General features: G+C 50.1%; 1 protein-coding gene across 1 annotated transcript; it reads left to right on the top strand.

Annotated features, from left to right (window-relative positions):
* The first annotated feature begins 3,278 nt into the window (after positions 1-3,278).
* Positions 3,279-12,485, top strand: LOC102909814 (keratin, type II cytoskeletal 3). The gene is given in 9 exon segments (XM_006981922.3): positions 3,279-3,849; positions 4,828-5,048; positions 8,309-8,369; positions 8,719-8,811; positions 9,071-9,235; positions 9,625-9,750; positions 10,007-10,227; positions 10,532-10,566; positions 11,867-12,485. Coding segments are annotated over 9 exon segments (1,737 nt in total). The 5' UTR covers positions 3,279-3,330; the 3' UTR covers positions 12,163-12,485.
* The last annotated feature ends 12,470 nt before the right edge of the window (positions 12,486-24,955 follow it).

Below are 24,955 nucleotides of genomic sequence, written 5' to 3'. Positions count from 1 at the left end.
TCTGTCAGAGGCTGCCCTGTGCTGAACACCAATGCTGGGTCTCCCTTAAGCCTCTTTGGGTAGATTTTGAGTACACCCCTTTCTCAGAGCAGTGCCCTGATAGGTATCTCTCCCTTATCCTGGAGTTCTTCCCTCTTGTTTGACAGGGGCTTCCCTTGACAATCCTGTCTGTGAATACCTTTTCTGTGCTGGCTTTGTGGGAGGCCACAGGGACAGAGAGGTCAGGACAGACGAGGCTGATGCAAAGGAGGATGTAGCCCGAGTATGGAGCATGACTTTGGGAGTCCTGGGGACAGACACATTACCCACAGACATTCCAGAATTTAAGAGGGTGTTGAGAGCCATTGTAGATATCACCAAGGATCTATAAGTACCATGGAGAAGGAATTCAAGGAAGACTCTTGGAGGAAGTGACCCTTGTCTAGATATAGAAGCCAAGGAAGTGGCCAGGTGAAGAGTGTGGACCTGGAACTAGGGAAGGGCCCAGGGGTGAAGGGCTTCCCACCAGAGTGAAGGCTTCCAGATGTGACTCAGGGCAGAATGTGACTAAGCCAAAACCAGCTTAGTCTTCCTGGAGATGAAGGGCAAGGAGTAGAAGCCAGGCTGTGGAGGACGCTAGTGTGGCTGATTGTCCAATTTGTTTGGGGCTTCAGCCTGTGTCTTAAGACTAAAGTAAGCTCAGACCAAGGTGTCTGAATAAGTCAGCTCAGACAGAGAAGGGGAGGGGCTCCACGGCCGGCCTGGAGCCCAGGTCCTGCTCTGGGTGTGAGCGCCCTCTCCCCTGCTCTGCCTCTTTTCCACTCTCGGTCACTCTCCGGATTTAGAGGTTTCTTGTCACCTCCTTGTCCCCTGATAGATGTATTCCTTGTTCTTCACAATATTTCTTCAACATTCTCAATACCATCTCCATGCTAGGGGCCATGGGTGGCTGTTGCTAATCTCTTTAGACTGCTCCAGTGGCCATGACCACCTGAGTCCTTCCAACCACACTCACATCCTCCATGTTAGTGCCCATTGAGTTCCCCCCAGTTCTTTAGTAGAGAGAGATCCTTACAAATAATCCATGGAAAAATAAATGTAGATTTTCCCTTAACTCCGCCTTCTCCAGGTTAAATGATTGGTCAAGATCTTTCTACCCTTTCCTTCCTTTTTGTTTCAGCGATGTAGCTAGTAAGTTCCTAAAGTCTTTCTGGAACTTTCTGAGAGGGCAAGGCTATATTTCTGCTGCTGAGGGACTCCTCAGGGGCAAGGTCGGCTGGGATACCAGACTCAGCCTGTGTTTAATCACAGGAATCTCACCAGGGCAGTTTCCAGCTCAAACTCTCACTCCAGTGGCCTGAAACTTCTAATTTTTTTGTGTAGCCCTCTCTGCTCATCCCTGCAGGAGGCGGTGGAAGCCAGTTTTGCAAAGATAAGACAAAAGGAAGGTGGGCGGAGCGGCTCTCACCTGTTCCCCCTGCACCCCTGCGGTCTGCCTTCTACACAGCAGCCTGAGTGAGTCTTTCAATGCCAGCTCACGTCTTACTCATGTCTCTATGGTTTGACCTCAATGGCTCCCCTCTCAGTGAAAAAGCCAGCCTCATGTGGCCCTGCGTGACCTTCCTCCCAGCTACTCAGACCTTATCGTAGAGGCCCGTCTCCCCCTCTCATTGCTTCAGCCATTGATGTATCCTTCAGACCCTCTCCCCAGTCCCACCTCAGGGCACTCATGGATGTCTATGTTTTGGAACCCATTCTTCCAGATGTCTGTGTGCGTGCTCCTCACTGCATTTACCAGGCAGGTCCACAAGGCAACCCCATGAAATAGCCCCCTTCTCTGTTTTTATTTGTAGATTCATTTGTGTGCATGAATGTTTGGCCTATATGTATGTGTGGGTACCAGGTGCATGCTTGGTGCCCATGGAGCTCAGATGGCGAGGGTAGGATCCTCTGAACTGGAATTATGGATGACACTGAGCCACCATGTGGTGTGGAAACTGAACCCAGGTCCTCTGCAAGGGCAACAGGTGCTCTCTATCATGCAACCTTTTGTCCAGTCCCAACCTTGTATTGCTACACTTCTTCCATAGCTGCTGCTCCTCCTCCTCTTCCTCCTCCTCCTCTCCTCCTCCTCCTTCTTCTTCTTTTCCTCCTCTTCCTCCTCCTCTTCTCCTTCTCCTCCTCTTCTTCTTCATCTTCATCATGTTCTTCCTCCTCCTCTTCTTGTTCTTCCTCTTCCTCCTTCTCTTCCTCTTCCTTTCACTGACCTCCTCCTCCTCTTCTTCTCTCTCCTAGTTCTCCTCCTCCACCTTCCTTTTTACGCAAGGTTTTGCTATGTAACCTAGAGCTCATGACCCTCCCGTTTCTGCCTCTCGAGGGTGCTTCCATGCCTTACCCTTCCATAACATTTCTACTTCCTGGTGGATGTTTCACATACATTTGTCTGCTGTCTGCCTACTACTGGGGCATACGCTTACACAAGCAGGGGTTTCCTATGTTTTGGCCCTGATTTTTGTTGTTGTTGCTAAGCTGATGTTTCCTGTTTCTGGGACTTGGGTTGACATTGGGGGAATGACACAATGCAGAGAACAAGATAGGAAGAGTTAGAGAAACCCCAAAGTGATGTCTGTAATTACATATGGTTTCTTTGGGAGGCATGGGAACAGACGAGTATTTGGAGTCTTGGGTTTTGCCAAGGTCTGATCAATGCAGAGATCTGTGAACTTTGCATTTTCTTTGTCCTTAGAAGATGGTCACAAACCACACAGCTACTGCCTCCTGCACTGAGGATGGGAGGGAGGGAGAGCCCAGGGATCCGATGATGCTGGTTCCTGGCTTTGACTGTAGGAAAGGGAAGTGACAGTATTTTGTCTCCAAGTTCAGCACAAAGCCGGGCATACCGTGGACAGGTAATAATCATGTTCTGACTGGGGCAAACTGTGTCACTATTTGTGGACCTCACTCTCCAGGGTCGTGAGCGGGCTCTGCCATCTCCCTACTCAGGAAGCCAGGGCACTCACTCACCGCTCTTTCACGTCACCTTTCCGGAGCGGAGTTCTATTTTGGCGGGTAGACAGACCAAAGCTGATTCCCTGGTCACAAGTCAAGTGCCTCTTGGCTCCTGCGTCATTAAACTGAGAAGTGCTGTGCGTGGGGGTGGAGCACTACCAGGCTCCCCGCAGGGCAAGCCTGCCACTCGGCACTCAGCTTATCCTTACATGAGCCCTGCAGCCTGGTCAAATGCATATAAAGGGATTCATTCTCCCCAGGCCTTTATTCCTCCAAGCTCTCCTGCCAACTTTTACTGTTTCTGCTTGCTTCGCCCGCTTTTCTGTCACCGGGCTCCTCACCATGAGCAGACAAGTGTGTAAGACACCAGGTCGGGGGAGCCAGGGCTTCTCTAGCTGGTCAGCTGTGGAGTTTGGCAGCATGAGGAAGAACTATACAGCTGGCTCTGGGGCAGCTAGTGTAAGGGCTTATGGGATCCGGAGCGGAGCACCTGCGTTTGGCAGTAGAATCCTCTACGGCCTGGGTGGCAACAGGAATCTCTCTATCAGTGTGGCAGCTGGTGGCTCCCGGGCTGGTGGCTTTGGTGGAGTTCCAGAAAGCTATGGCGCTGGCGCTGGGAATGGCTTTGGTGGTGGCAGAGGAATGGGAGGTGGCATTGGGAGACCTGGTGTCTTTGGACCGGCTGGTGTCTTTGCGAGGCCTGGAATCTTTGGCCCTGGGGGAATCCAGGAAGTGACCATCAACAAGAGCCTCCTGCAGCCCCTCAATGTGGAAACCGACCCCCAGGCTGTGGAAATGAAGGTCCAAGAGTACCAAGTGATCAAGGCCCTCAATGACAGGCTCGCCTCCTTCCTTGACAAGGTAAGGACACTCTGACTCCCATTCCCACACAAGAGACTTTGAATCTGACATTTAGACACTGTTTACATGTGTCTAGAGGGTGGGGTGGGTGGGGTCTAGGCAGAGCCATGGGGTCTGGGACGATATTCAGGGCTGATGCTTTAATCAGGTAGGATGTGCACATGTGTGGAAAGACCCAAACATCACCATGTGCTGCTTGTCCGAACCTCTGCTCAGCTCTCCCACCTGGAGCCTTACGTAGGTCTGGGCCTGCAGAGCCGGAGCCCGGGGCATCATTGGCCACAAAGGGTCTGACTTAGAAACAAAGCATTGGGGATGTCAGCTGCCCTTTGAGGCTTTTCCCTCTGTCCTGCTGCGCTAGCAAACGGGGCTGGTGTCCACGAGGAGTTAGAGTTCTAAGTTGAGGCCTAGTTTCAGGGGGCTGTGGGAAGCTGGTGCCCTTTGCACCTCTACTCAATAAGTAACTCATTCTCGCCTGGCATAGCTTACTTGGGGCCGCTTCCCCTCTAAGCTGAAGAGAAGTGACGTTGTGCCGATGGACATGTCACCTAGGGGCAGTTCTCGATGGCTCGTGGCCTGGAGAGCTTCAGTAGCCATGGATTCTGTGATTAAAAACAAAAAACAAAAAAAAACCAACACAACCCCACTGCTGCAGGGTGGCTTTCCAGTGTGCACTGTGTTTTGGGGAGTCAGGATCACGTCAAAGTCCCCAGAATGTCCAGGGGTTCCCTTTACGGATCTGTATCTTGTGTGGGGGGACTCTTCCTCTACGATCTTTCAAGCCATGTTTTACCTTCAGTGTCCTGGTTGATGAACTGCCTGACCACAGTTCGTGCAGCTACAGGAAGAGCCCAGCTCCACATCTGCCTTTGCGCAGACAGACCACGAGCTAGATGCGCAGACCGACCTCCACCGACTAACGAAGGCCCTCCATGCTTCTGCAATGTTGCCTGATGCAGCTGCCTCGCTGTCCTGTAGGTATGTTTCTTGGAACAACATAACAAGGCCCTGGAGACCACGTGGGAGCTCCTCCAGCTGCAGGGGCCCAGCTCCATCACTAGCACCAGCAGCCTCGACTCTCATTTTGAGAGCTTCATCCGCTCTCTGCGCGGTGACTTGGATGACATCGCTTTGGAGAGAGGCCACCTGGGTTCAGCGCTGAGGGACGTGCAGAGCACAGTGGCAGACTACACCAAGAAGTGAATGATACGTGGGAGAGGGCAGCTGTCATAGGCCACTGCTCCCAGAGTCTGGGTGCTGCCCGAGTCCTGACTACTGTGCGGTGGTGTTACCCAACGCGTTTCCCTTCTCTTACTTCCATGTGGACAGCAGGGTTCATCGGGTCCCCCGACCCTTTCCTTCTCCAAGCACAGGTAACTTGTTGCAAGAGAGATGGGTTTATCAGAGCTGAAGCACCTCCTCATGGTTGAGGAAGATCCTGGTTCTAGGACGTGAAAGGTTCTGAGGCAGCTTGTGGCATGGTAATTTGTAGACCTGGAGGTTTGCCCTGGACTGGGGGGGGGGGAGTTCCTGGAACGCAGGACTTTCAGTGCTAAAACCAAGGCAGTTTTTCTAGGCAGACGGGTGTGACTGGGTCCCCTCACTAGCACAGAAGCAGTGAATTGGAGGCACTGACTGGGAAGGTCAGGCTGGGCGGGGACAGAGAGCAGTGGAGTTCACGACTACCTCAAAACTAAGCCCAGGGGCTGAGGAGATGATGGGGCTGAGGAGATGATGAGGGGCTGAGGAGATGATGAGGGGCTGAGGAGATGTTGAGGGGCTGAGGAGATGATGAGGGGCTGAGGAGATGAGGGCTGAGGAGATGATGAGGGGCTGAGGAGGTGAGGGTCTGAGGAGATGAGGGTCTGAGGAGATGATGAGGGGTTGAGGAGGTGAGGGTCTGAGGAGATGATGAGGGTCTGAGGAGATGAGGGTCTGAGGAGGTGAGGGGTTGAGGAGATGAGGGGCTGAGGAGGTGATGAGGGGCTGAGGAGATGAGGGTCTGAGGAGATGAGGGTCTGAGGAGATGAGGGGCTGAGGAGGTGAGGGGTTGAGGAGATGAGGGTCTGAGGAGATGAGGGTCTGAGGAGGTGAGGGTCTGAGGAGATGAGGGGCTGAGGAGGTGAGGGTCTGAGGGGGTGAGGGTCTGAGGAGATGATGGGGCTGAGGAGATGATGGGGTTGAGGAGGTGATGAGGGTCTGAGGAGATGAGGGGCTGAGGAGGTGAGGGGTTGAGGAGATGAGGGTCTGAGGAGATGAGGATCTGAGGGGGTGAGGGTCTGAGGAGATGATGAGGGTCTGAGGAGATGATGAGGGTCTGAGGAGGTGAGGGTCTGAGGAGATGATGAGGGTCTGAGGAGATGAGGGGCTGAGGAGATGATGAGGGTCTGAGGAGATGAGGGTCTGAGGAGATGAGGGTCTGAGGGGGTGAGGGTCTGAGAAGATGATGGGGCTGAGGAGATGAGGGTCTGAGGGGGTGAGGGTCTGAGGAGATGATGGGGCTGAGGAGATGAGAGTCTGAGGGGGTGAGGGTCTGAGGAGATGATGGGGCTGAGGAGATGATGGGGCTGAGGAGATGATGAGGGTCTGAGGAGATGATGAGGGTCTGAGGAGATGATGAGGGTCTGAGGAGATGATGAGGGTCTGAGGAGGTGAGGGTCTGAGGAGGTGAGGGGTTGAGGAGATGAGGATCTGAGGAGATGAGGATCTGAGGAGATGATGAGGGTCTGAGGAGATGAGGGCTGAGGAGATGATGAGGGGCTGAGGAGATGAGGGCTGAGGAGATGATGAGGGGCTGAGGAGGTGAGGGTCTGAGGAGATGAGGGTCTGAGGAGATGATGAGGGTCTGAGGAGATGAGGGGCTGAGGAGATGAGGGTCTGAGGAGGTGAGGATCTGAGGAGATGAGGATCTGAGGAGGTGAGGGTCTGAGGAGGTGAGGGTCTGAGGAGATGAGGGTCTGAGGAGGTGAGAGTCTGAGGGGGTGAGGGTCTGAGGAGATGATGGGGCTGAGGAGATGAGGGTCTGAGGGGGTGAGGGTCTGAGGAGATGATGGGGCTGAGGAGATGAGGGTCTGAGGGGGTGAGGGTCTGAGGAGATGAGGATCTGAGGAGATGATGAGGGTCTGAGGAGATGATGAGGGTCTGAGGAGATGATGAGGGTCTGAGGAGATGAGGGTCTGAGGAGATGAGGGGCTGAAGAGATGATGAGGGTCTGAGGAGATGATGAGGGTCTGAGGAGATGAGGGTCTGAGGAGATGAGGGGCTGAGGAGGTGAGGGGTTGAGGAGATGAGGATCTGAGGAGATGAGGAGGTGAGGGTCTGAGGAGATGAGGGTCTGAGGAGATGATGAGGGTCTGAGGAGATGATGAGGGTCTGAGGAGATGAGGGTCTGAGGAGATGAGGGGCTGAGGAGGTGAGGGGTTGAGGAGATGAGGATCTGAGGAGATGAGGAGATGAGGGTCTGAGGAGGTGAGGATCTGAGGAGATGAGGATCTGAGGAGGTGAGGGTCTGAGGAGGTGAGGGTCTGAGGAGGTGAGGGTCTGAGGAGGTGAGAGTCTGAGGGGGTGAGGGTCTGAGGAGATGATGGGGCTGAGGAGATGAGGGTCTGAGGGGGTGAGGGTCTGAGGAGATGATGGGGCTGAGGAGATGAGGGTCTGAGGGGGTGAGGGTCTGAGGAGATGAGGATCTGAGGAGATGATGAGGGTCTGAGGAGATGATGAGGGTCTGAGGAGATGATGAGGGTCTGAGGAGATGAGGGTCTGAGGAGATGAGGGGCTGAAGAGATGATGAGGGTCTGAGGAGATGATGAGGGTCTGAGGAGATGAGGGTCTGAGGAGATGAGGGGCTGAGGAGGTGAGGGGTTGAGGAGATGAGGATCTGAGGAGATGAGGAGGTGAGGGTCTGAGGAGATGAGGGTCTGAGGAGATGATGAGGGTCTGAGGAGGTGAGGGTCTGAGGAGGTGAGGGTCTGAGGAGGTGAGGGTCTGAGGAGGTGAGGGTCTGAGGAGATGAGGGTCTGAGGGGGTGAGGAGATGAGGAGATGAGGGGGTGAGGGGTTGAGGAGACGGCTAAGTGAGTAAAGCATTTGTAATACGAACTTGAGGACTTGAGCTTGGATCCCCAGGAACCACATGAAAGCCAGTGACATGTGTCTATAACACCAGGGATCTATGGTGGAGGGAGACAGGTGAATCCCTAGACACTCAGGGTCAGCTTGCCTGGCGTACACAGCTGCAAACAAAGAGACACCCTACGTCATATAAGGTATAAAGAAAAGATGGGTCAAGGTTGTCCTCTGACCTCCACATGTGTGCTGTGGCATACAAGTGCCTTCCCCCACATATTATACACCCCATTCACCAAACAAACAAACAAACAAACAAACAAACAAACAAACAAACAAAAAACCAAACCATCCCAGACAAAACAAATCTAGTGAGTTCACTTTTATGTTCGCAGATAGGAGGATGAAATGAACCAACGAAAGGCTGCTGAGAAGGAGTTGGTGACTCTGAAGGAGGTGGGGACTAATGAGAACTCCCCGGGGCGCGTCCCACAGGGTCCTGGCCCGAAGGCAGGCACGTTCTGCCTGCTTGCTTTACTGCTGGTTTCAAACCACTGGCATAGACAGAAGCACCGGGTGCTTCTTCTGAAGGTCTTGAGGAGTCAGTCCACTGGTCTCGAGCTTTGGAGGGCTGCACTTAAACCCCATTCTTGTGAGCTGCCTTCACGTGGAGCCCGTGTTTGAACAAGAGTCTCTGAGTTGGCATAGCCAGCCCCACCCCCGCCTCCAAGCTCAACTGTCACAACTGCAGTTTACTTTTTTGTCCCTTGGAGTAACCAGGCCTTTGTGTACCTGTTTTTCTCAGAATGTGGACTCTGCTCACCAGGCCAAGACGAAGCTTCAGGCCAATGTGTATACTCTGATAAAAGAAATCAACTTCCTGAGTGATCTCTTTGAGGTGAGAATGCAGGAGAGGGAGCGGGGGGGTGATGCTTTCAGACGTGAGCCTGGTACTTTTGGTACCTAGGCCCTGGGAGACTGTCCGGATGAACCTAGAGATGAAGCCCCTGTAGCAGCTCAGCGGGGTGGGCTGCAGACATGGAGCTCTCTGAACATCCGGGGCAGCTGGGCCACACGCATATTCAGAGCTGAGGGTTGTTCAGGAGGTTGTTGTTCCAGTGGCCCTGAGAGTGAGTGAGCCCCTTCTGTGCTGGCAGGAAGCATCCCAGTCCCAGGACCCTGTCAATGACACATCTGCGGTCCTCTCCATGGACAGCAACCGCAGCCTGGACATGCACAGCATCATTTCTGGCATCCGTACCCGGTTTGAAGAGATAGCTCAGAGGGACAAGGTGGAGGCTGAGTTGCTGTACCAGACCAAGGTGGGTGTTACTAGGAGTTAGGGAAGCTATTGCCTTGTGAGACAGCTGTGGAGGCAGTCCCTGGATGAATCCATATTTGTCTATTTTCTGGAGTCGTCCATTTGATGGTTGTTTGTTGTACAATGTTTTATACTATCACCTTCCAGGCTCCATGGGACCATTTCTAGCTTGCTCAGGGCCTACAAGGTGGAAGAATCTTCTAGAACAATAGTCCAGATGTCTTCTTCCTTGCTGCCTTGGAGATGCCTCTCCTTGGTTCATTAAAACGATATTGAATATTATTTTAATAAATGCTTCTTGGCATCTCAAAGTTTGGTGAGTGGTGTGGGGTATAGAAACTGATTAGGCACAGTTGCACTTAGCATTCCTTCTTCTCTTCTGCTGTCTAGTTGGGGGAGCTCCAGACCACAGCTGGCAGACATGCAAATGACCTGAGGAGCATCAAGGGCCAGATGACAGACATCAACAGGATTATCCAGAGGTTGCAGGCAGAGGTGGAGAACGCCAAGTATCAGGTGGAATGACTTGGATGCTATTGCCTGGGCTTACTGTTGCTGGGGGTGGGGCACCTCAGGACTGTCTTTTGAATACAGACGGCCCTCTGGGAAGGCTGGCTAACAGTGAGAAAATGTCTCCATGGATAGAGAAGATAAAGATAATTAGGGGAAGGGTGTTCTTCCCCAAATTTAAGATGGGATAGTCCATTCTCGGTTGCAGAGAGCCTGGGACCATCCTATTGGGCTCATTCTACCCACTCCCCTCCAATTTCAGAACGAAAAGCTGAATAATTCCCTCACAAAAGCTAAGCAGCATGGTGAGACAGCCATCAGGGATGCCAATACCAAGCTTCAAGACTCACAGGCTGCCCTGAAGAAGGGCAAAGATGACCTGGCTGGGCTGCAGAGAGGCTACAATGAACTGTTGAATATCACACAAAACTTGGCTAGGGAGATTGCTGCCTACCGCCAGCTACTGGAGGGTGCCGAGTACAGGTGAGCTCTGTCTCATCTTCCTGACCATGTCATAGTCTGAGAACCACACAAGTAACCAAGTGAGTGACAACAGAGGCCTTCCACAAAGACTTCTTCCCTTGGCCTGTGTCTTTCCCAGTCTGCTCCCTTCATGGTAACCTAGCTGTCTATGCAGCCAGTGTGCACAACCTTCTTGTAATGGTGCGCAGCCATGTGGATGAAGCCTCCCAGGTTCTTGAGTTCAGTTATAGCAACTAGTTATCACCTTGACCCTTGTTGTGAACCTACTGTGTGATGGATCCAACTTTCTTGCTTTCTCAAACAGGATGTCCGGAGAGTACCAGAGTGCTGTCAGCATCTGTAAGTAGCCCAAGTCTTCATGATGAAGGCTGCTTCTCAAATATTTGTACTAATTCACGAAGTAGCAACTAATTTAGACAAGTTCCTTCCTGTCTTTGTTAGGGTCACTATTGCTGTGATGGAACACCATGACCACAGCAAGTTGAGGAGGGAGGGGTTTATTTGGCTCACACTTCCACATCATAGTCCAGCACTGAAGGAAGTCAGGGCAGGAACTCAAGCAGGGTGGGAACCTGGAGGCAGGAGCTGATGCAGAGGCCATGGAGGGGTGCTGCTTACTGGCTTGCTACTTATGACTTGCTCAGCTTGCTTTCTTGTAGAAGCCAGGACCACTAACCCAGGGATGGTACCACCCACAATGGGCTGGGCTCTCCCTCATAAGTCACTAATAAGAGCATGCCCTACAGGCTTGCCTGCAGCCTGATCTTATGGAGGCTTTTTCTCAATTGAGGTTCTCCCCTCTGATGACTCCAGCTTGTGTTGAGTTGATAATAAATCTATCCAGCACATCTCCTATGGGAGTTACAGGGACATTTTGGGAATGGAGTGGCAATGCGTTGGCTTTTCTCATTGTTCTGGGCTCAGATCCTCCCATACATATTTATGATTTTTTTTTTTTAGTGTTTATGTATTGTATGTGTGTCTCTGTGTGTGTGCACATGGCTGAGTAAAAGTCAGAGCTTGTGGGAGTCATGTCTTCCATGCCACGTCACGTGGAGTCTCAGGTCATCAGGCTTGCCAGAAAGTCCCTCTTCTTCCTGAGACATCTTATAGCCCCCAGGGCACTTTCAAATGGCCAGTGGGGAAAAATTCAGACACTGTGTAACCTTCATAGGGTGTCACCAAGGACTGACCATATTGGGCTGGGGATATGGCTCAGTGGTAGAACTCTTACCAAGCATGGGCAAAGCCCTGGGTTCAAGCTCGTGCAGCACAGAGGAAGAAGAGAGTTGATGACAGGGTATGCTGATGGGCACCTTCAAGCCCAGCACTTGGGAGGCAGAGACAGGAGTTCAAGGCCAGCCAGGGCTACATAGTGAGATCCTGTCTCAAAAACAAACAAACAAACAAACAAACAAACAAACAAACAAACAGTAGAGTTGACGGCATGTAGAAGGAACCATTTTGTTATTTGAATTGACTTGCTGTGTGGAGTTAATATCTGATGGCACTAGAATGTCTCCTGGTTAATGTCAAGTGCACAGCTGTTGTGATCACTGCCGATCTCCCTGGGCCTGGTTATTTATCATTCAGTGAAGTGGATGCCAGGGTGCTGACTGTGGTCCTGTCTTCCCCACAGCTGTGGTCAACAACAGCAGCAGCAGCAGCAGCAGCAGCAGCAGCGCCTTGGCCTTGTCAAGTGGTTACAGAAGCGGCTTTGGCGCTGGACATGGCACAGGAAGTGACGTTCGCCTGGCAAGCAGCAGTGGCAGTAGATTTGGCAGCAGGTTTGGTGGCAGTGGCTTTAGTGGTGGCAGCAGCTTTGGCCGTGGCTCCAGGGGTAGTCTTGGAGTCCGTGGTAGAGGCGTCAGCTCAAGCAACAGTGGAGGTGGCTGTGCCAGCCTCTCTCAGTCCTCCGGGCTCTACTGTAAATAAAGAACTTGCCAACATCCCAGCCACCCCAGAGAACCTCTCTTCATCTGCTTCCCCCACAAATCTCAAGAGGGCAGTTTCCTGGGGCTGGAAGGCTGGCAGTCTTCGGCTCTTCCATCAGATCCCTGGTGGAGCCCATGTGAAGATTACAAGTGTTCGTCTCCCTGGAGCCAGCCTGTGCCTGTGATTGTTCTGGTGTGACCCCAGCTGCGGTCTTCTGCTCCCCTCACAGTGTCCCCTCCCTTGGTGGAAGTGATGGATATATGTATATATACACATACACAGTCCCAGGCCCATCTATTCTGTTGTCAATAAAGAGCATTGTGACTTACACCAGCTCTTCCAGTATTCTCTGTGCCCTTCTCCCCAGGGACCCATCTGTCCCCTCTCTGGGCTCTCTGCTTTTGTCTCTCCCTTTGGGCTCTGTGGGGCAACTACAGAACTCCAGCTCTGAACCAAGACATTGACTCGCCATCACTGAGTGTAACCAAAGGGGCAGGCGCTGGTTAATTTATCCTCGGAGCCCTCTGGGGAGGGCTTGTGCGCCTCACTTGCTTCTAGGAGTAGGGCTGGGGCGCACAGGCGTCCATTTTCTTCTGCTGCTTCATTTGTGGGAACTAGGAAGGTCTTGGAAACAGAGTGTTCCTTCACAGGGCGCTGGTCCCCATGACATCTGGCAGCCTGAGCGTTTGTCCCCCGCAAAGGAGCACAGAGATGGAACAGAGATGGACAGGAAACTGCTAAAACCTCTGGGCTGCAGGTCCCCTGGTTCAAAGGGCCACCATGAGCACAGTGTGCTGGCACACTCTGTGATGAAGGATTCCTTGACAGGAAAAGCTTCTCTCTCTGGAGAACATCCTGGAGGCCCAGAGAAGTCCTGTGGTGAAGAAGGCCTGCTCGCACTCTTCAGCCCAGATGTCCCACAGTCCCCTTCCTATGTGCACATTGGAAGGGACTTAGGAGCAGGGATCCCCAAATCTTCACCCTTCTTTTAAACTCGAGGGGTGGAACAACTTAGGCTCTTTGGGTGTCCTGAGTCCAGGCTTCCACTTCCCCACACTGTCTCTGAGATGGCAATGGCTCCATCTGGCCATGCCCGGCTACCTGGGCACTTAGAGCACAGACAGACTATAGGCAGAAACACTTGGTGATGCGAGGCCAGGGGACTGATGTTTCCTCCTTAGGCTGAAGTAGAGACTACCTCAGGGATAGCTGTAGCAGTAATGCCCGCATTACCAATACCCGTTCACCATGTCCGAGCGAAGGGCTGTGGATTAAAAAATAGAGACAAGAGACAGCGGGTCATTCGTACGACTGGATGTCGAATGCCGTTTATTGAAAGAGGGAAGAAACCTTAAATACAGGCTTACAACACAAATGGAGGATCCCCTGAGGGCAGAAGTTCGCTACCAATGGTCTACAATCTAGACCCAATGTTCTGCATTCTTGCATCTAAGTTGTTTACACCAAATACAGGATGCACCTAAGTTGTTTACACCATAAGCAGGATGTAGGAACAAAGAACCTCCGGTAAGCTCTCCGATGATCCTAAGGTGAGAAGGACACCGGCAGGGAATCTGAATAGGGAGGACACCTGGAAAAGGTCAGGCAAGCAAGGCTGCAGCCACTCACAGTCGGGGGCCAGGGCCCATGGCGCCCACAGATAGCAAATGGCAGTAAGTAAAGAAAACCTGCCACCAAGGGCTGAAGAGAACCAGCTTTCAGCTCCACTCCAGCAACCTTCTAGAAAGGTGGGCATTCGTGTCTCATACCTTGTTTTGAGTCAGGAATGTTACTTTTTTGGCTGGTGTCCCTCTATTGAAAGGACAGGACAGGTGAGACACCCCCGGGTCTGACCTAGGACAGAGGGCTGGCACTGTGGGAACATCGCCAGAAGGGTAATGGCTGCTTCACCCTGGACAAGGTCAATACCCGTAAGTCACAGCCGACGCTCATACCGTGTTTATTATGTCAGACCCTGGGAGAAATTCCACTGATGAGTTGGTAAGCAGGAGTGAGATATAACCCTCTCTGATTTTGGACAGGACTGATAATGGATCAGAGCAGTGAGCCATCAGGTAATGCTATTTGGTCAGGCAAGGGTGGGCGTGGGTGGGATGGGTATGGGAGAGAGCGCCTGGACAGGCATGCTAGAGCTGCTCATGAGACAGGGAGATTGGAGGTGTCTAGATGGTAGTTGTAGATGTGTGCTCTGAGGGAGGACCACCAGATCGGAGAGACTCATTTGGGCATCATTGACATTCGGATGGCAAGGGTAGGTTTGAAGGTCACGGTGACTGGTGATTCACCCGGAAAGAAGGAAAAAGGGGCTCAGGTGAGATACACAGAGCCTGACATTTAGAGTCAGGGTGAGGAGGACAGTCAACCAAGTCACAGCAGAAACGTTAAGGGACTCTTAAAGTGGCCCCAGGAAAAACTCAGAGCAGGCAGGGCCCTCCTTGGGCTACTGTCCGCGGTGAGTCTCTCACTGAGAGAGTGGCCTCTGCCCATTGCTGCTCCTCCCTGGACCTGAGTCTGTGCCCCCTGCCCTTGCTCACCTTGAGGGTGTGTACAGGAAGCCCCACTTTCTAGGTAGGCCTCTAAGGGTGGCATAGGAAGCCACCTGAGGCCTGCATCCTGGCAGGAGAGAGAAGGGAATAACCTGCATGGCAGATAAGGCTATTTCTTAGAGGTGTCGTTGTCCCAGGAGAACAGCCATGGCAGCTGACCCAAGACCAAGGGAGTAAACGCCATGGCTGGCGGTGTGGTCTCAGCCTCGCCCTGCCTATTCCTAATCCAGGCTGACGGCACTCCCCAGGGACCTGCGGGACTCCCACGTTCCTTCTGTTCCCTTTCTTCAACGCTTACACAGTTGCCATTCTGTGCTGACTTCCCAAGGGCTCTTAGGCTGCTGGGCTTCAGCTTGCTTTCATGTACTTGACCAGACTTTCGTTCTTCAAGTAGGTGGTCCCAAGGTGTGCTCTTGCAGTAGGGGAGCATACAGTGACTGGGAGATATGGATAACTTGATGATGAACTCTCATCAGGGGCTTGGAGACACTGGGCAGTGGTCACAAATCCCTTTGTGCCCCACCTCTCTTCCTTATCTGGGGAGTGGTGTATGCTCTTGTAACGGACACGAGGGACCAATTTCTGTCCTTGAGTCCCTCTGTCTGCCAGCTCCCCCTCAGTTCCCCCAGGGGGAGGGTGCTCCGAAGAGCTCCTCTCTGTTCTAGGAACTGGTGACTCACCGGTTCACTTCTCCCTAGTGTTTGTAGATTTCTGGTTATTCCCTTCTCTCTCCTGCCAGGATGCAGGCCCCAGGCCAGAGCAAACATCAACAGTACAGGTTGGGACATGGGTGCTGGTGACACATCGGGACATGGGCTAGGAAGCTGGAACTGTTCCCCCAGAGGGTCTGAAAGCAGTGTGGTACCCTCTGTGCACTTTTCCAGCCTACTGCTGTTCGTGAGGGTGTGGATGTCAGGTTGCAGGCGATTTGAAGTAGATCTCTTCATCCCTGTTTGGCTGAAGCTCGGCAGGATTTCTGCCAGCCAGTTATTAAAAATCTCATCTGTTGGAATTTAGGCCACTCCTTCTCTCTGCCCACTCAGCACTCTGTTGACAAAGGTCACACATGGGGACACCTTGTGGTAACATTGGGATGGCAGAGAAGACTCTGTTCTGAAAACACGTTTTTGTGTATTTTGTATGTTTTTTGTCTATTTCCCATACAGGCCCTTCCAACATACACACTGGCTAAGGGCAAGCTATTCAGCTGGATGGCAGGCTGGAGGGGAGCTGCTTCTTCTGGGAAGCCATGGTTGAGCACCTGATACACTTGGAAGCGTGTCCCAGCTAAACGGTTACAGCTCCATCACTGGGACAGAAAAAGACAGCTCCCAAGTTAATAGAGCTGCGGTTTGCAGGGGACGTGACTCCCCTCCCCGACAAAGGGGTGATGTCTACAGAGCTGTGGTATGCAGGGGACGTGACTCCCCTCCCCGACAAAGGGGTGATGTCTACTGGTATCTTTGACTGTTGTAAGTGGTATCTAAAAGGCTGAGATGTTACTAAGCACCCCACAGCTTACGGGTCTGCCTCCACAGAGATTCCATGAGATGCCAATGGTTCCACCGCTGTGGAGCCTGCCCGGGGGGCAACCGCTCACCAAAGTTGCCTCTTAGGTGAAGGCCTCTGGCAGAGCTGCATAGAGACCCTCCTGGGCTCAAGGTAAGTTTGTTTTTGTTTATTTGTGTGTGTATGCGGGTCTTTATCTTGACTGAATCTTGCTTATACGACCCTTGCTGGCCTAAAACTTACTATGTCTCCCAGGTTGACCTCAAAATTACTACAGAGCCCAGGAACCCCGAAACTTTCAGGCAGTCTTCCTGCCTCTGACTCCTGATTACAGGTGGGAGCCGCTGCATCCAGCTCATGAGAACTTCATTGTAAAATGGAAATTCTTATTAAATATTTTGCTTATTTGATGATTAGTTTTAGATCTATCTGTCATCTATACCATCCATCTATCCATCCATCCATCCATCCATCCATCCATCCATCCATCCATCCATCCATCCATCCATCCGTCTGTCCATCCGTCCATCTGTCTGTCCATCTGTCCGTCCATCTGTCTGTCTATTTGTATGTACTTGCTTGGCTTTATGTGTGCCACATGTGTACAGGCCAAAAGAGGGTGTTGGATCCCTTGGGGATGTTGGGAACTGAACTGGGGTCCTGTGCAACAGCAGCAAGTGCTGTAATTGCTGAGCCATTTCTCCAGGCCTTGGAAGTGCTCTTCCTTCCTTCCTTCCTTCCTTCCTTCCTTCCTTCCTTCCTTCCTTCCTTCCTTCCTTCCTTCCTTCCTTTCTTTCTTTCTTTCTTTCTTTCTTTCTTCCTTCTTCTTTTTTTTATTATGGATGAAACCATATGAATTTAGCTACACAACCACATAGCCTTATGTGAGGACATTTTCCCTTTTAAAGTTGTATTTATTTTTATTTATGTGTACACGTTTCTGTGTGAGTGTAGTGTGTGTGTGTGTGTGTGTGTGTGTGTGTGTGTGTGTGTGTGTGTGTGTGTGTGTTCCCGTGTCTGTGGAGGCCAGAGGAAAGCGTTGGATTGCCTGGAATTGCAGTTACAGACGGTCGATGTGGGTGCTGGAACTAAACCTGGTACTCAACCGCTGAGCCAACTCTCTAGCCTCCTTATGTGGGGACATTTAAAACCCATACAAATAGCCGGGCGGTGGTGGCGCACGCCTTTAATCCCAGCACTCGGGAGGCAGAGGCAGGAGGATCTCTATGAGTTCGAGGCCAGCCTGGGCTACCAAGTGAGTTCCAGGAAAGGTGCAAAGCTACACAGAGAAACCCTGTCTTGAAAAACCAAAAAAAAAAAAAAAAAAAAAAAAAAACCCATACAAATGAGCTGGGAGGACCATGTCCTGGTACAAAGCAGTTTTATGCCACCATGCCTTTTACCAGGAATCTCTACCCTCAGTCATTTCCACATCCTTGGAGAGCTGCTAGCATGGCTCCTGAGAAGTGTCCTTCCACCCGACATGGGGCCAAGTGCTGTCTGTCTACACTCTCACAGCATGTTGTGTCATGTGCTACACTACTTCTCACATCTGCTCCACACACCAGAGTAGAGGGTGCTTGAAGGGACCTGGGTCACCTGATACCCCTCACTGGCCAGTACAGCACTTGGTATAGCAAGCCCTGTGGACTCTCCAGGCCAGTGAGATGTTGCGAAGGGCTCTTCAAGTTGTCCTGTGGTCGGGACAGTTAATGAACACAGCAGATGAAATGATTGACCTTTGTGGGTGGTATCAGTAACACCCTGGACATTCCTCTTGCCTGTCACCTCATTTAATCCTCACAGGTGCTACAGGAGGCAGGTGGTAATTACCCTCATTTTTTACACTGAGGCTTAGGGAGACGGCAACGTGACCGATGGGAAGTGGCAGAGCTGGGCCTTCAATCCTGCACGTGTAACCACTCTGCTATGCTGATAAACAGGCTGGCTGAATCCTTCTGGGGTCGTCTGGTGTGTTCTGTAATTCTGGAATGTGGGGCTAACATATCTTTGGAGTGTTGAGGAGCCATAAATCAAACCTGAGGTTCATCTGTCCACAGGGAGGTGGGCACCTTCAACTTCAGAGAGATCTGATCTCTAGCAGGAGACTAATGCAGGCATCGGGGGTGAGAAGTAGAGGTGTGTGTGTGTGTGTGTGTGTGTGTGTGTGTGTGTGTGTGTGTACCTTGATGATGATGGATGGCTTTCTTCATTACCACAGAGGCATTCATGAGGTTTAAAACCATTTTCATCAACACAGGTTGATGCTTCAAGACAAATCTAGCCATCGCATTCTATGGCTGCATTCTTTAGATGTCAAAGGGAGCTTTTCATCCAGAGATGATGCTTTTTGACTTGCTGAAGCCCACACAGACATAAAAAGGTTTCATGAATTTATATCTGGACTCGGAACTGGATAATTTGATTAAACTCTTGGGTTAGGAAGCTAATTAGCAAGCTAGTTAACCTAATGTCTTTTTCTGTAAAATGAGATTGAGGTTCTGACTTTGTAGAGTTTTATGATAAATAGAAATGATTCTTGTAAATAACCCAAGGCAACACTTTGTACACAGCAGGCGCTCTATCCATGCTAGCCATTTTTATATTCTTTAAAAAATATTATATTTTTATCAGTTTTCTTTTGCCTGCATATATGTAAATGCACCATGTGTGTCCAGGGATCTTAGAGGCCAAATGAAGAAGGCATTGGATCCCCTGGCACTGGAGTCACAGATGGCTGTGAGCCACCATGTGGATGCTGGGAACTGAACATGGGTCCTCTGCAAGAGCAATAGGTGCTCTTAACAGCAGAGACATCTCTCCAGCCACCATTTTTATATTTTCCCACAGATACATGGTAAAGATAAAGATCTGACTTTCCTTTCCTTTTGTGACAGTGTCGTGTAGCCTAGATTGCTCTGGAAATCGTCATGTATCTGAAGATGACTAGAACTCTGGATCTCCCTTCTCTCTACCTCCCCAATGCTGGGGTCACAGGTCACAGGTTGTGTGGCACCATAAGGTTTTAGGCAGTGATGGGGTTCAACTCAGGCAAGCATTCTACAAGTTACAGGTCCAGCTCCAGGAGTGAAGATTCGAAAAGGAAAATAACTTTTACTAAAACATTATCCTCTTACCTCTGAGAAGTGTGCAGTGCTCGATAAATCTTCATGGATCAATGGGTTACTCAGGAGACCTGTGGTGGGAAGTTGGCTTTGCTAGACATGGAAGAATGTCCCTCCCACTACAGACACTATGATTCCTTGCAACTTACTGCAAACATCATCAGAGTTGATGATGTCTCTCTCTCTCTCTCTCTCTCTCTCTCTCTCTCTCTCTCTCTCTCTCTCTCTCTCTCTCTCTCTCAACTTGAGGTAGGTATCTAGGTATCCAGGCACTGCTGTGTAGCCCCAGGCTTTTCCAGAACACTTTGTAGCCTAGGCTGACTTTGAACTCCTGACTCTTCTGTCTCCATCTTCCCAGTGCTGGGATTATAGGCACATCCTACCATGTCCAACTCACTATGTCCAACTCATAGACTGACAGATTCCTTGACCTTAAGCTGAGCAGCTCTCAGAATTCTTCTTTACTCTTTGGCCTGAAAGCTGACAGTTTCTAGGAAGGCTTCTTACTGAGCTTATGATCACAAGGCCTGCCATATGCTTTGAGCACCTGCTCTGTGTAAAGCTTTTCTACTATAGCTTTTAACAGTCTCACTGTAATCTTATGAGGATGCCGTGCCAACTCCTATTCAGTAGATGGAAAATTGATATGAGGGGTTGGTGGCAAAATTACTTGCTATGTGCAATACAATCAGAGACTAGCAAGGCTGTGACTTGAACCCAGACTTCTCTACTCACAAGACTTTCATGTTCCCCACTCCTTTGAGGTATAAGGGAAAAGATGGAGGAGATGCAGTCAGTTGAGTTCCAGAAAACTCAGCATGCCAATAGCTTTTGGAAAGACCCAACAAGATGTATTGCTGAGGAGAAGTGAATAAGTACAGAGCTGGTCCTTAAAGACTGATCCCATTTTTCACACCCCATGTCTTTCTGCTTGCTTCTTCAAGCCCAGGCCTTGGTGGCTGTAAGCTTGCTGCCCTATCTTGAAGCAAGCTTTTCTCTCCTGGGACACAATCAGTGTTGTTGACCTCATCCCCTTGCCTGGCATTTGTTGTGGGATATTTGATCACACTGTGTGAAGATGTATCCCTGTCCTTCCTTGCTGGCCTAAGGCACCCTTTGATTGGTTTAACAAAGAGCTGAATGGCCAATAGCTAGGTAGGAGAGGATAGGCAGGACTTCGGGGGGGAGAGAGGAACTTGGGGAAAGAATCAGAGAGATGGAATTCACCAGTAAGACTCAGAGGAAGTAGGATGTACAGTGTGAAGGAGAGGTAATGAGCCACGTGGCAGAACATAGGTGAATATGAACAGGTTAATTTAAGTTTTAAGAGCTAGTTGGGAACAAGCCTAGGCTAAGGCCAAACTTTCATACTTAATAAGAAGTCTCTGTGTCATTATTTGGGAGCTGGTGGTCCAAAGAAAGTGTGACTAAATTTGTGCCCCGTGTTGGGTGCCAAAATGTTGTTTTTTTCTCTGACACAGTGGCTGCCCTGAATCTACTGCTGCTTCAGCCAGCAACAGTGGCTCCAAAGTCACTGGTCCACTTCTCAGGCAGTGGCCCAGAGGGACTTTTATGTCCCACTGGATCTGCTTCCTGCCACTGCTACCAAATGTAGTTTTAAACTAAATATCTATTGTTCTATTTATCAATAAGACTTGGAAGTCAGAGGCTGGATTGAAAACCCGCTAGCTCAGAGAGGTTGAGGAGCAACTAGTTGACCTTCTCTCTTCACTGATATCTCAAAAAGAGAGCATCCTTCTGCTCCACGCCCCCCCCCAAAAAAATCACCACACTCAAAGCCCCTTCTTACTACTTCCTGTGCATCTCTCTGTCTTCCAGTTCCAGACTCCCTCTGACTCTGTATGATTACTTTCTGTCAACTAGTTTCTGGCTCTGCCTCCTAACACAAGGTTGATTTTATTTAACACAAATGCAAACTCAGCATTCACAGTAGGACTGAATATCCCACAACAGGCCTTAGTCTGCCAGTCTTATCTATTTGGGATGGGTGTTGACTGGTGCTTCCCCAAGTATATCCAATACTAAAGTGACTCATGACTAAGTTTATTTGGGAAGCTCTGATTAAATAAAGGTCAAAGGATTGTTTCCTGGTGAACCTCTATGGGTGTCTTAATAGCTGAATGGGCTAATGGGCATTATTGTAATTCCAAGGAACTACACAATTTTCATTTCCCAAATTTGTTTGACCATAAAACCTCTTAACAAAGGCTATACTAGGGAATCAAATTCTGTCTTAGATAAGCAGTGGGAGAGACTCAAGAATCAGACAAAGGTTTGGGGTGAGTTCAAGTATGAGGCCATAATTAATATAAATTATAAGTGCCACCAGCTGACACTTAGCAATAAGGGGATTAGTTGTACTTAGGCATGTGCTACTTCGTCAAGCTCTAGCTGCAACATGAGCCTGCTCTGTATTAGCATACATTTTTACTAGTCATTGGTCAAACAGTTTCAGTAGTGATGAGTTTTTATTTCAATGTCGTATCAAGAAGAGAAAAAATGTTAATTTTTTATTCAGAGACAGTATTCCTAGAGTGACGGTTTCATCCATCCCTCCCTCTCTCCCCCCTCCTTCTCTCCCTCTCTCCCCCTCCCTCTCTCCCTCATTCCCACCTTTTCATCTTCTCTCCCTCCCTCCTCCCACCCTTTTCCTTCTCCTCCTCTACAAAATAGTGAGTCTTTTGAAATGAATTCATGGCTCTACACATGATAAAAGATAACACCACCCCCTTCAGCAGGCCCTGGGGTGGAGAGGGCTGCCTGCTCACCTTGACCTTGAGGTGATGACTACTGTCTTTCTCTTTATTCCTCCACCTGCAATTATCCTGGCACCTCTTAAGCCTCTTCATTGCAGCTGAATACCAGAGAACAATTTGGTTAAAGTAAATAACTACCCAGGAACAAATTCCTCCTCTTTTTTGGGTGGGGAGTAGGAGTCCAGAGTGCTCAGCTGCACGAAACCTTTTGACAGATGATTTTGGCATGTGAGGGATTAGAACTCAGGCTCCTGGCTGTAGTCAAGCCATTCAGACACTCCTCCACCAGATCCTATGGCAAATAAGGAAACCAGTGCCAAGCGTGGCAGCTCTGGATAGTCTTGGCAACACCACTGAGCTGTTGGAAGAACAATCTTAGCTTGCCAGGCAAGGCGCTAATGTGCTGGCAGGCTCCAGAAGCACGAACTGGGAGATCCCGGTTCAGCACAGGCCCTTGTGATCTGCCCACCGTCTCCCTCCATCGCTGCTCTGGCTCCAGGGTGGCAGCACTGGCCACACTTAGGAGGCTGACGCTTGTTACGTTGGTGCTAGAGCCCAGGGAGGGGGAGGGCATCGGAGACACTGAGGGCTGTCTTTGTTCCTTCAGGTGCTCACCTGGGGCTTCAGGGGAGCTGGGTAAGAAGTGCAGATTGGGCGATTTTTAGTTTTGTTACGTGCTGAGGGACTCACCACAAATCAGAGAGGCAGGCAAGTGTTTGACAGATTAGAACTGACTTCCAGTGTTGAATCATGGTCTAGGGTTATCCAGGCTGACTGCTTCTGGTGTAGGTCTCCTCCATTCCAGTGGGCTTTCTTCTGTTCATTATTGACTTTCTTTTCTGTTCTCACCCTCTGATGAGTTTGTTAGTGGACAAGGTTATCTTATCAGCCGAGGCAGAGCATAACAACCCTTTCTGTGTGCCCAGAGAATACTAACAGTAGCTAATTCTATAGTATTGATTATGTGCCCAGCTCTACACAAAACATTTAAAAATTGTTACAGTTATTCACGGAGGGTTTGTGTGCACACAGGCATGTAAGGGTGTCAGAGGGGCCCTTGTGGAATCTGGTTCTCCCCTCCCCCTCGGGGGTTGAACTCAGATCATTAAGCTTGCCAGCAAGTGCCTTTGCCTGGTGAAACACCTTGCTAGCCTCTAACCAAATGCGTTCTATTTAACTTATTTACTGCTCACAAAAGCCCGGTGAGGTAGCTGCCATTATTAGCCTCATTTTATAGTTGACAGAACTGGACACACAAAAGCAAATTTCCTTAGATCAAGTTGCCAATGAGAGATGAAGCTGGGACCCAACCAGGTGGATGGCCACATGTGAACTGGGGAGCACAGGAGAGAGGATTGTCAGCAGGGCCCTGGACTTCCGTCCTGTCTTCCGACCAATCTTCTGCTTGCTCTCAAATCACCCCATTGCTGCCAGCTGGGCTGGAATCCTGCAGATAATCCAGACATCTCTTTTATGGCGAGTCTAGAGTCTGACCCTCCTGCTGCTTCATGTCCTGTCAGCCTTGTACGGGGATAACACCGGGAAAGCTTGGCTGCACCGTGTGTGTGACAGCTGGGTGTGAAGTGAAGGTGAGCTGCTACGTATGTGGGGAGACAGTGGAGCTCCTAGAACTTAGAAAAGCTGTTCATCTGTGTACCTATCCTGCGATCAAGCGTCCTCTTTCCCCCTACCCCTGGCCCAGATGGAGCTAGACCCAAGTCTAGATTTTTAAGCTGAAGATTGCCATCTGATATGGGGTTCATTGACTGAATATGGGGGTCATGAAAAATTTGACAATAGGTTTCTGAAAGCATAATGACAAAAAAATTGTTAAAAGCAAAGTACTAAATGAGTCTGAGCTGTTTCTGGCAGCATTCCCATGTGTGGCATTGTGGATTTCACTACAGTCTAACTTCTCAATGCACATCATGAACATGTTGTGCATGCCACCACACCACACAACACCAAAGGATGTAGCCCCAAGCTCTTTGATTCAGCTTCGAGGCTCTTGCATGTCACAATGTGCAGTGTTTTACCGTACTCACAAGGTCTGCTTTTGTAGAAACATAGCTGCTGAGTTATGAAAAACAAAGACCTTAAATGTTTTCCCGCCACCGTTCTTCAGCATGCACAGATGAAATGAGTTTATCTTTAGGTTGTATTGTGTTTAAAGTGTTTGATTTTAAAGATTCATGTTTTAATTGCTGACTTGAGCTTCATAAGGTATTGTTCACCGGCTTTTGGGTTGTGAGGAGGGCGGAATCGCCAACCATCTCTGAAATGGTTCTAAATATACACACTTCTGCCATTTTTTGCTGGATATTTATGTGAAGTGGTAGTCTCAGCACTGAGGATTAGAAAAAATCAAAATACCAGTCAATTCTGAAAAACGTTGAAGATGCTCTGTGTTCTGCAGTATCAAATGTTTAGCCATGATTTAACTCTTTGTAAATATGTATATATATACATGCATACATGCATATATACATAACCTCATTCATCTCATTAGTATGCAAATTTGTTTTAATCTTTAACACATGGTAAAATTATGTGTATACTATGCAATTGTTTTAAAAACAAATTTCAGGTCCTTGAACTGACCCTACTATCCAGCCAAGTAGTCTCTGTATTCTGTCCTGTCCTGCTTCTGGATCCAGGAATCACCAGCTACTGGTCTGGATAGTGGGGGCAGGGTTTGCCCTGAGACCTTAGGATGGTGGGGACAGGGTCCACCCTGAGACCTTAGATGGTGGGGGCAGGGTCCACCCTGAGACCTTAGATGGTGGGGGCAGGGTCCACCCTGAGACCTTAGGAT

Source organism: Peromyscus maniculatus, chromosome 20 (assembly GCF_049852395.1).
Source record: "Peromyscus maniculatus bairdii isolate BWxNUB_F1_BW_parent chromosome 20, HU_Pman_BW_mat_3.1, whole genome shotgun sequence".
NCBI classification, from domain to species: domain Eukaryota; kingdom Metazoa; phylum Chordata; class Mammalia; order Rodentia; family Cricetidae; genus Peromyscus; species Peromyscus maniculatus.
The sequence above is the reverse complement of the archived record's forward strand: the minus strand, read 5'-3'. Positions and strand labels throughout refer to the sequence as shown.